This window comes from Vollenhovia emeryi, unplaced genomic scaffold (assembly GCF_000949405.1).
Source record: "Vollenhovia emeryi isolate VEMERY1.0 unplaced genomic scaffold, V.emery_V1.0 DF939203.1, whole genome shotgun sequence".
NCBI classification, from domain to species: domain Eukaryota; kingdom Metazoa; phylum Arthropoda; class Insecta; order Hymenoptera; family Formicidae; genus Vollenhovia; species Vollenhovia emeryi.
This window is the reverse complement of record NW_011967163.1, coordinates 283,538-294,621: the sequence shown is the minus strand read 5'-3', so window position 1 is coordinate 294,621 and position 11,084 is coordinate 283,538. Positions and strand designations below refer to the sequence as shown.

Genomic DNA, 11,084 nt, shown 5'->3' with positions numbered 1-11,084 from the left:
CGGGGGGGGACTTTTTCGGGCGTCGAGCTGCGCGGGGAAGAGTCTCTCGCTCTCTCGGAGCGCGGGACGTTAACGCGAGATGCGTGTCGCGGAAGCCGCCGCGGGCCGCGGCTTTCAGTACGCGTGCCCGCGCGAGGCACCAATCGACGTCGCACAGATAATCGCGATAAATACAATGGCGTGACGCGACGTGTACGTAACCGTGGAATCGTTATGACGGACGGGTGGTCGCCGAGTGCGAGCGCGCGTCGCGGGGAAGAGGCGTGAGGGATATTTGCGATTCCGCGCGGTTTCCCCCTCCCCCACCCCCTCCCGTCGAATCTCCCGTCGTGAATTTACGTCGGAGCGAAGAGATGAGCATCGCCACGACGATCGTAGCGGGGAAGTAGCGGGATCTCCGCGTGATTAAGATCCCTCGCACAAGGTATTTTACTTGCGCACACGCGCCGCTAATCGAGCACGGGGGTCTCGGGGGGGGGGGGGGGCAACAAATGCCGAATGAAAAAACCAAGTCGGTTTCCACGTTCGACGGGTTCTCCGCTCTCCCTTCTCTGTTCCGATAACTGTCCGGGGATTTGGCCACGTACGTACGTGGGATATTCGGATTACGATGATCGCGCGAGGAGCCGACGGGGGTTCGAAGGTGCAGATCGTCTCTTTAAACGTGTCAGTTGTAACCTCGCAAGCCGATGACACGCAGGAAGGTTAGGAGATCCGTCGTATCGACCAAGTGCACAGGTGCGTGTGTCCCAGTGAGAAATGATCCGTGAGTGGGCGCGTACTCGTATTTGGCCGCGACATTGGATATCGCGAATCCTGGGTGGAACGGTGGGTCCATGACTCACGATGACTTGAAATGACGTCATTATGGCTGCGGTCAAGCTGTCGCTTTAAATGTTACGGAGTATCCTGCCTCGCTTCTCCTGCAGTGAGGACAGAGAGAGAGGAGAAAACGCTTCGAAGCGGCAACTTGACCGTAGTCTACAGCTTTTAAATGTTGAACCATGTCGTGAGTTTTATGTTTTACCTGGCCTGTGAGAATCCGCGCGAACGGAGTCCATGGGGTCCGTGGGATTTGGAGTGGAAAACAGTGGAAAATCTAAAGGCTGATCTACGATACATGGAGTAAGCTGGAGTAAGGAGTAGGAGTAAGGAAATAAGTCCATTTTATTTCTTACTCCTACTTCAGCTCTTAGGTTTACTGTCGGTGAATCAAAATGCTATCAATCAGTGTTACAAATATTTTAAAAATTATGCCCGTATTTCAGCTTCCTTACACCAAAAGCTACAAGTTAGGGCTCTCCCTTACTCCTTACTCCACGTATTGTAGACCAGCGCTATAAGAACGTTGATCCTCAATCGGTTCCCAGTCAGAAGTGACTATCGTCGATCTCATTAAAACTCGACTCCGCTCGTCCAGCTTTGTGACACGGAAGGAAATTCTCGAAACGCCTGAAAATCGTGAAAATTTATTACCACACGTGTAAACCTGTACGCTTCAGAATCTATAAAAGGGACGAGGATTAAAATCGACTCGGATCGTCGGGAGGCACGCGAGGATCTCTGTAAACAAATTACTCGCGGCTCAGAAGGCTGGAAAATCCGCTGTCCTTATACGTTCAAAACTATACGTTGCAATACTTTTAGACAAGCGAGTCCTAAAGCCCGTAGCAGACTACGAACTGAGATTGAGATTAGATTGAAATTTGACCAATTGGAGTAAAAGTAAAAAACTAAACCCGAGACTAGTAAACTTTACTGTGATTGGTCAAGTTTCAATCTAATCCCAATCTCAATTCGTAGTCTGATACGGGCGTAAAAGAAACAAGAATACAAATATGACAATTGTAACATAGTTAGGTCTAATATTGTATCAATATTAAACCAATGTTCCTATTGCGTTGTTAAATATTGGCCAACGCACTTCCAATATAAATCTAATATTACACGGGATGAGGAAAAAGTATGGAAATCCTTCAGTTTTTCGAAAGTTATGCATTTTAGAAACAAATGCTTGAGCGAGAATACGCTGTTGCAATAGTGTTTCAACCCTAACAGCAAAAAGTCGACTTAAAGTCGACTATTCCGAAATATGACTTAGCGAAAAGTCGACGAATGTCCGCAGAAACGCCGACTTTACGTCGACTTTTAATCGGAAAGTCGACTTTCCGTCATCTGTGCTGTTAGGGAATCTTTATAAACATTTGTGTATACATGAAAACTCCAAGATGTGTACACAATGTTTACCAAAGTTGCATATTCTTGACCCCAAATCAAGTCAACAAGTCCTGTATCATTTTTCCTCGCGATAAACAGTTATCGAGATATATCGTCTGATGATTATTGAAAAACTCGAATGAGATATAGAGAATTCCTTAGCTCTTTTACTCGGTGGGGAAAAGCTCAGAGTTGGCGACATAAAAGTGAATTCTCTTGGAACTCTTCAAATGTTTCCAGAAACCGAGTGAAAAGGATTCATTTCATAATTCGGGAATCCATAAAACCTTACGACAATCAGTTACGCGGCTCTAGACGGATTTTTAGCTCGCTGCTGGCATCGACGTTTCACCTCGCATCGTCTTCTACTTTCTGCGCTCTCGCAAGCCAGTGACATTATTATTAAATGGCTGCGCTCAGCAGGAAAATAAAATCGTGAATCTGATTGGCATGTCTTAAATCGAGCCGAGATGTTACGCCAATCAGATTCACGAATTTTGCATAGCCGCTTTGTGCAGCCTTTTCTGCTGGACGCAGCCGTCGCGTTTACAGCTATGCGGGATTTCGCGTTTTGCGTGTCGCTCCCGTCACGTGCTCGTATATCTCGTCGGTACGACAGATTTCCTAACCTTCTCGAGTACGTCATATTTAGCGGTTGATTAATAATCGCGCGGTGCGCGAGGGCAATTATTTTTACCCTCTCGGGCCTCCGCTCTTACGCAGGAAGACGCCGAGCGCGAACGCGGCCTCGTCGAAAACCTAAGCAGCGTTCCCGAGCTAAATGTTTGCCAACACATGTATCTATTCTGATAAGTTACGGGATTAAAAAAAACAGATTACATAACATTCTCCGTTGCTCTGTTTACGTCGATATCATCAAAAGCATCTTACGTAGATCACGCGTTACATGATGTAACGAGGGGGACTCGGGGCTGTTGATATCCACGGATAGACAAAATATGGTCAAATTGCAGATAAAGTATGGCTGAGAACAGACCGGCGGAAGAGGCCGCGAACGGACGTTGCGACGCGAGGATGCCAGATGCGTTGACGTCGAGCGAGAACGGGCAGGTTCAAGAGTCGCCGAACGGTGCCAGGTACACGCTGGCCGGCATCAATCCCGGGACGGCGTTTAACTTCAGCGTCAGGACGGCGGAGCGCTCCAGGATATTCGCGGGCAACATCTCCTCCACCATTCAAGGGATTCGCCCTCTCATACAGCAGGCGGCGGTAAGTTGCGTCGCATCGCCGTTGCACGGCGACGTCGGAGGGTGGCCTTGATGCTCGGCTAATAGCTCCTTCTGTCGCCCACAGCCGAACATATCGTTGACGTCGCTCCTGGCCATTCATGGGCTTCACCGGAACCAGGTCCATCCGGTTGCGTTACCAAGCGACAGCTACGTCATCAATCTGGAAGAGCCCGCGGCGAACGACGCGAGTTCCCACGATGAGCCCGCGCACAGCAACCACCACCACCATCACCACCATCATGTGGCGTCGACGAACTTCTCGAGTAACGCGCACGAGACCGCGAGCGAGGTTGTCGAGAACCACGACAACAACGCCGCGGATAACGCCGCCAGCGGCAACGTCCAGATAGGCCCGGAGGCCCGGGCGATGCTGAAGGAGCTTCAACAGTACGTTCCCTTCGTCACCATCCTTCTCGCCAAGGGCCTCTACGATCACAGAGCCGGGATACTCACGTTCGTCGTGATGCTCGTCACGTTCATCCACGCTAATAACGACCTGAAGCGCGAGATCGCCAAACAGCACAATCGGAGCTGGTCGTTGCTCATGCTGATCCTGTGCTACATCACCGCCTGCATCGTCTTCGTCGTTTACACGTTTAATCTGTACACCCTCGCACCTTACGCCGAGCCGCTCACGATCTGGGACTTGCTCTGCTACGTCACGGTGATGGACTTCTTCCTTAAACTCATCACCATCATCTGCAAGGTCCTCTTGACCTGTCTGCCGGTACGATTGCTGGCATTTCAGAATCGGGTGAGTGCTCGCGTTGTCTCAACTTGTTGAACGGCGTGCAACGGAGTTGGCGTGCATCGGAAATAATGAGTGCAATTTCAGGGAAAATACTACCTCATGGTAGAAGCGATGTCGCAGCTTTATCGATGCGTCGCGCCTGTCCAGCCGTGGTTGTACTACCTGCTCGAGAGGTATCAGGGTCCGGAGAAAATTGTGGGCATCTTCTTCTCGATAATGTATACGATGAGCAAGGGTAGCGATCTACTGTCGCGTCTCAAACTGTTTCGCACCGCCGCGTGGAAACTGTTCCAAAACGTGGTATGCACAATTCTCGCGAGTATACCGTCAAGATTATCAAACTGTGATGTAATCACGTGCTGTGTAATGTTCTTCTTCTTTTTTTTTCTAACAGAGCCTCGGAGTATCCCCGTCGAAGGAACAGCTGATCGCAGCCGGCGGTATATGTGCCATTTGCCACGAAGAGTACACCACGCCGGTTAGGCTTCATTGTAAACATATTTTCTGTGAAACATGCGTCTCGACGTGGCTCGACAGAGAGCGATCGTGCCCCCTGTGTCGCGCGTCCATCACGGACGACCCGATTTATCGGGACGGCCATACCACACACTTCATTCAATTGTATTGATTCCGTCAATTATCTCTTTAGAGATAATAATTTTTGTACAGTTTTGTATTACTAGGAAATGTAAGAGATTCTGTTTACCGACCCAAACGTGTGTTTTCCATTATTCAACATGATCGAATAATCTTCAAATTTTTATATCCTTTGAGTTACTTCGGACGAAACTTTAAGAATAACAAATAATAGGCGATCTTTTAGTAAAACCAAATGCATTTCCAAGATGCTAGAAAGAATTGTACACGTTTGGACATGTAATATATGTATTGTACATAAATCCGTTTATATTTAGGAATTCTCTAGCGTGAGATTGATGGAATCGTGATAAGAAGAGTCAAGAACTGAGAGAGAACATCGATTCCCTCACAGATAACACAATCTTCTTTTACGGGTAATTTCAGAAGCATTTAAACAGGTTATCTGAAAGATAAATTGAAATTAGACATATTCAGTAAATCTTTAATCAATTAATTTTTCCGGGCTTTGCATATATACTTATATTTTAATATTGTTATTATTAAATATAATGAAAATTATATTAAATATATAATATTAAATGTAATGATTATTGTTAAAAATTGCTACTTCAAAGTGTGCTGTATGTGGCCCGTATGATTTTTCGTAAGAATTGTTTAGAATCTTTCGGGAATTTTCAGGGTATACTAGACTGCTCATAAGAATCATGTGTGATTAGCATTGTTTTTTTGTCGTGTAATGACGAAAAATGATATGTTTTAAATTATATCGAATAAGTAGATCCTTTGAAATAGCAATGTAATTAAACGAAAGATTCTAAAAAATGTACAACGCATTAAACACCGAAGAATCTTCCATTAACCTGCAGTTTATCGCTAATAAAAGTTGATTTAGGTTAAAAAGCGTTTCTGATTATACAACAAAAATTTAGGGAGGAAGCGCATCTGCTCATGTCAATGTTGCCAAAAAGTATCCAGAACTTAAACAAATTACAGAAAAGACATATACACTTTTTTTTAATTTAATACTTTATAGTACGTGACGTACGCATTTCACGCATATACTGTTCCGTATGTACAAGTATTATTTATTCGCATAAATATACAAAGTTAAAATCATTATGCTCTCGTATACTTCCTTTTAAACACTCGTACGTGGGCACGCGTGTGTGTACCGACGAAATTAAACGCCTGTCCGCGACGCTCAACCGAGGAAGTCGTAACTCGACACGTCGTCAAATTGCTGATTTTGTGTATTACCAGGTGCCATCGGTCTCGCTGCTAACTGCCCTCTCGGACCTACCATTTGCTGTTGCACTCCAAACACTTGACGAACGCTATACTGAGGCTGTGGCTGTGAAAACATTAATTGCAATTTGTGATGCTTATTCTACGTATCTGAGAATGTTAGTATAAATGAAGCTTATTGTTAGTTTCTTCAAGTTTTCGCGAGTTTTCACCTGCTGTAACAGATGTCTGAGACCAAGATTATTGGTGGAAACTGGGCGCATCAATCTTTGAGCGCCCGCCTGTTGGTTAGCCATAGCGGCCTGAGTGAGTCCTCTCTGTGCCTGTTGCGCCTGTGTGTGTGTAAAAATTATTTGTACGTCTCTCTCATACTACAAAAATATATTTATCGAATCAAGAGTCGTTCACCTCAAGCTGCTGCTTGTACTGCATTTCTTGCTGCTGCGCGACTTCTAGATTTTGTTGAATCTAAACAAGAATGTCGCAACCGCCGTAGGAATTTCTACACTTTTGAAAGTTACTTCTATTAGAAACATGTACTTACGTTTACTTCCAGTTGAGATTTATACTGCGCCTCTTGTTGTTGCGCGGCTTCCAACGTTTGCCTCAGATGTTGAATCTTGAGCAAATTTTGATGCCTGGCCATCTCTAGGTCGTCAAACGGTGGCCGTTGCTGACCGATCATACCTCCGGCACCAGCATTCGCTTGCGGGCCGCTAATTCCGCTATTCTGTAATGTAACGTTTGCTAAAGATCTAGTCAATAAATGCGTTATTCCAGAGAAATGCTAGCACGTTTGTATTACCTGCATATTCATTTGGGTCTGCGGGCCGCTGGTCGAAGTTAAAGTTTGCGGCGGAGCGGTGGACACGACATTCTGCGTTATCTGGCCACCTCCCATCGCCATAGTATTTGTTTGCGACATAAGAATACCCCCCTGCGTGCCTGTGGTAGGCATGGGTGCGGGAATCGCATTGCCCGGTCCAGGATTAGCCTAACACAGTCATACAGTTACTCCCTGATCTCAATTCGTGTATAATAACTTACTCGTAACAACTCACCTGTCTCACGGAGGCGTTTTGAGACGTTTTCTGCTGCTGTATAACCTTACGAAGTCGATCTACAAAAGCTGTTTGGTCGTTTGGAATGAAACCAAGATATGTCTTCTTATCGGCAGTATATAAAAGTATAAGTACTTTTATCTCGCAAGCTGGACTTGACGATGCAGAAGTGAAGTGGACACAACCTGCCTGAGATACGTTGAAACTTGAGTATTATTGCGGAGATTGCGCCGGGTACATGGATTATTCGCAGCAAACGAAATAAGACACGCGAGTTTGTTACGCGGTATGCGTGACGAAAACACTTACAAATCCAGCAGTCATCATTTTTGTTAAAGATTCCAATGCTTCACACGGCGTCGGGTGAAATACAACGGACTTGGAATTCTTTAGATAGGTACCACCGATACTCCCTATCAATTGCTTCGGCATCAATTGCATTATCAGCTTCGGCGGCCATGTATCCGCTTTCCTGAAAAGCAAACCAGCCACGTGAGATAAAAGCACGGGGAAATTATGCCGACACTGTCAAGCATAAATTACATGAGCAGCGTACAATTCTGGATCCCCGTCTTTCGCATTAGCCAAAACCTGACACGGCACGTGTCTCGTTTGCTTTTGCGCGTCCGTCGGATTTTTGGCCTTTTCGATCCATTCCACGATACCCTGCCAGATGTTCTGTCGCTCGCGCGGCTGCACAATTTGTACTTGATTTTGTACTGTACCAGTAGAAACGTTGCCCTAAAAAAAAAAGGAAAAAAACCGGTTACAATGGAATCAGCATTATTCTCTTTTCTCATTATGTGTTCGCGTAATCTTTGCTCGCGGCTTAGAACAGCTCTCAATTTACAGTTTATCAAAATATTGGGTTGAACAAAAGTTTGTTCCGTTTTTTAGGCAAAAGATGGAGGTTTGTAAAATTTAGCGCGAAAGCTCGCAAACCACTTTAAGCACATCCGTTTACCTGTCGCGTGCACCTTAAATCTTCATATTCTGTTCGAAAAATTTCGTAGAAATTTAACAACGTAATTTGATTACTTGGGCCTGAGGATGAGTAATCTGTTGCGTGATGGAAGATACCGAGACAGGTGCTTGCTGCGAAGCTGCGACAGTCTGTGGCACTTGAGTGGGCACAGACTGGCTAATACAAGATGTGGCGAGTTGCGATCCCGGTTGGCTGTGAGTCGACTGAGCAGCCATAGACATGGTAACCTGTTGGACACTTTGCTGTTGCTGCTGCTGCTGCTGTTGCTGCTGCTGTTGCTGCTGCTGCTGCTGCTGCAGCATTGTCAAGCGCAGTTGCTGCTGCTGCTGCGGCGTGAGTTGCTGCTGTTGTTGCTGATTAGCCGCCATAACGTTATTTCCAGCTACTGCAAAGTGAACACGACGGAGTTTATACGTCCAAGCGAATCGCGTGGATACAAATGACAAGAGCGACCATGCTCTTACCATCCAATCGTTGACTAAACGCAGCTACGTTGAGCCCCAACGACGAAGGCGGTTGCGTCAATTGTGCTATCAGCGCACTGCCTTGCGTATTTGCGGGCGCGGTCGCGCCCGGCGCTATGAACGGCCGCATCCACGCTCTGGGCCTCGTAGCTAAGTTCACTCCTCCCGGATGGTAGCTCGGCGGCGCGGCTATCTGAGGATTGTAAGGCGGCCGCGCGGCGTTCATCGGCGCCGCCATGGACGGCGTTACGGTCTGATGGACAGAGGGGATGTTCTGAGGTGGGGCTTGGTTTCTGAACGGAGGACCCTGCTGCTGATTCGGCGGGGCGATGTTCTGCTGCACCTGATTAGTATTCGGACTGTCGTTGCTCTGCAACGGGCTAAGCGGTATCTGCGCCGCGGTGGCCGTGGTGTTGTGAACGTTACCGCTCATTTGGGGGCTGACCGGTCGCTCCTTCAGATTGTAATTTCTCAGGAGCACCAGGTGCCGCGGGTCTTTGGCGTAGTTCTTCGTTTGCGAGGACTGCAAATCGCCGCCAGCTTTCTCGAACAGCTTATACAATGCCGAAATTTTCCTCGGCGATAATATAGAGATGTTGATGTTCCTCTGAAAAGTTACGCGCGTACATTGCCACCGTACGTGTTCACATCGTACGCCTTATTGAGCGCTTTCTAACTTTTACGTCGCTCACCTCTTGATAAAGGGCAGCCAATTGCTCGATGGTGTGACCGGCGAACTTGTAGGTTTCCTGAATCATAGTTTGATACGGCGGCGAATTACATATCAAAATACAATGTTTCTGCGAAGCGGTGCTTGGCTCCCGTCTCAGCTGCAAGTCCTCGAAACATAGTAATCCTGTGGCAAGACCCTCGCCTATGTTGGCAAAGAATTCGCCCTTTCCGCCGATCGTTCTAGTACACGAAACGTTCTTATTGATCAAGTAAATCAATCGATAGAAACAATTTTAAGAGTGGAAATTAATTTATTCGTGCACGAAAGTCATCTACGAGAGGCAATTGTGTTCACAACTCACTCGAGCTTGTCCAGAACCATCAGTAGCTTGTGGGGATTGGAATAAGGTCCAAAAGTCTCCGTGCACGGCGACGGCAAGCAATCGGCAGCATGATAGACAACTATTCCGTACAGAGTCGTGCTGTTCTGTTATACAAATTCCATTTGGTAAAATCAATTGCGACTTGATCAATTCCTGTACAGATAAGATTAACAAATACAACTGTTTACCTCAGAGACGTATTCCCTGTCTTCTATGCCACCTTGACTGAAGTATCTGCAATGTAGGGAGCAGATCGATTAGAAAGGTTCTCGTTTTATAGGAAGTCAATGTATAATTAACGTTTGTAATAGAAACTTACTCCAACGTTGGAATAACGTAATTCGTTTTGAGATCATTGAGGTACGCGCCGTTGGAGGCCGTTCCCTCGATGACAAATATAACGTCAGCCTGCATCCCATGCTCAGTTGGTCCTGTCACCATTGTCCTAGAACACAAGAATCTTATACGGGCGCTGTCCAGCAACCAGTACACAGACGACACTGAGTAACACAGTGAATCGTTTAATCTTTGCTGATTCTTGGCGTTTCACCATGTCAATCTGAGTCTCCTGCTGGAATGCACCCTGTATCATCTAAACACTGCTCACTAATATGCGCAGAGGAAAGTTTTCCATTGAGACAGTAGGCCTTCAACGTCCAGATTCAATGAAAAATCTTTTCTCGCCATGCATTTCCCACCAAACACATTTCACTGCAACGGCAATAAATGCATGCTGGAACCAACAGATGATGCCCCGTTAATTTTGCAGAAACTCTGCCATCTCATAATAGGAGACCCCTCTGTGCGTGCGTGTGTGAGACTGCAAATAATTTTTGTCTACAAAGGCTTCTATTATTCAACTCTGGTGACGGTAAAAGTGCGAGGGCTCAGTGTGGCAATTCGACCTCGTCGAAGTGTAAAATTGATATTTCAATGGGCTAAACTTAGCACGAAGTTAATGACATATTGGATACCTCGGGCTAACCTAAACGCGCTTTCCAAACCCGCAGAATCCGAAGTTGTTCGAAGGTGACGAATTTTTCCTCTCTCCTTCACAAACTTACGTTCAATTCAAGTCCACAGGTTCGGACGCAACACTTGTCTACCAGCGCGTTCGCGAAAATGCAAAACATAAGAGCAAGGCCTTCGTTTCCCACCTCGCTGACAGAAGCCGTCTGCGACTCTGCGTCGTGTTCGCAATCGAAACATAAAGCCTCCGCTACAATGATTCTCGGTTCTGTCTACAATGGTCGTAGTCGTAAGAATAATCGACTGCGATTGGTCAATTCTTAAGCCTCCGCTACAATGATTCTCGGTTCTGTCTACAATGGTCGTAGTCGTAAGAATAATCGACTGCGATTGGTCAATTCTTATCGAGCGACTACGACTACGACCATTGTAGACAGAACCGAGAATCATTGTAGCGGGCTTACAGCTTATTTAAAGCAAGATTGTG

The 11,084-nt window shown here is 46.4% G+C and overlaps 3 protein-coding genes across 16 annotated transcripts in view; 1 reads left to right on the top strand and 2 right to left on the bottom strand.

Moving 5' to 3' along the window:
* Positions 1-2,826, bottom strand: part of LOC105561666 — a 40,169-nt gene extending 37,343 nt beyond the window's left edge. For 5 of the 8 annotated variants that reach the window (XM_012011842.1, XM_012011848.1, XM_012011850.1 and 2 more), the window contains exon 1: positions 1,028-1,125. The gene's annotated coding sequence lies outside the window, so the exon portion shown is untranslated. Of the gene's footprint in view, positions 1-782; positions 836-1,027; positions 1,126-1,309; positions 1,453-2,509 lie in introns of those variants that run through there. The other 3 variants (XM_012011843.1, XM_012011844.1, XM_012011846.1) reach the window with 3 other exon arrangements.
* LOC105561669 (RING finger and transmembrane domain-containing protein 2) lies at positions 336-4,933 on the top strand. Of its 4 annotated transcripts, none has more exons than XM_012011856.1 (5): positions 336-424; positions 3,192-3,447; positions 3,532-4,221; positions 4,303-4,518; positions 4,613-4,933. In XM_012011856.1, the coding sequence occupies exons 2-5, from the start codon at positions 3,199-3,201 to the stop codon at positions 4,844-4,846; spliced, it is 1,389 nt and encodes a 462-aa protein (XP_011867246.1). In that variant the 5' UTR covers positions 336-424; positions 3,192-3,198; the 3' UTR covers positions 4,847-4,933. The 4 variants fall into 4 exon arrangements, with proteins under 4 accessions (XP_011867246.1, XP_011867245.1, XP_011867248.1 ...); XM_012011855.1 differs by lacking the exon at positions 336-424 and adding an exon at positions 590-738; XM_012011858.1 differs by lacking the exon at positions 336-424 and adding an exon at positions 2,861-3,000.
* An 888-nt stretch (positions 4,934-5,821) lies between these two features.
* LOC105561663 (mediator of RNA polymerase II transcription subunit 25) lies at positions 5,822-10,864 on the bottom strand. Of its 4 annotated transcripts, none has more exons than XM_012011839.1 (16): positions 10,693-10,864; positions 10,179-10,448; positions 9,948-10,073; positions 9,817-9,862; positions 9,608-9,732; positions 9,266-9,485; positions 8,574-9,180; positions 8,163-8,494; positions 7,681-7,865; positions 7,434-7,596; positions 7,125-7,313; positions 6,869-7,057; positions 6,608-6,793; positions 6,472-6,531; positions 6,276-6,395; positions 5,822-6,169 (listed from the first exon to the last, which is right to left on the bottom strand). In XM_012011839.1, the coding sequence occupies exons 3-16, from the start codon at positions 10,067-10,069 to the stop codon at positions 6,020-6,022; spliced, it is 2,694 nt and encodes an 897-aa protein (XP_011867229.1). In that variant the 5' UTR covers positions 10,070-10,073; positions 10,179-10,448; positions 10,693-10,864; the 3' UTR covers positions 5,822-6,019. The 4 variants fall into 4 exon arrangements, with proteins under 4 accessions (XP_011867229.1, XP_011867227.1, XP_011867228.1 ...); XM_012011837.1 differs by having other exon boundaries at positions 10,236-10,448; XM_012011838.1 differs by having other exon boundaries at positions 10,236-10,361.
* Positions 10,865-11,084: the final 220 nt, after the last annotated feature.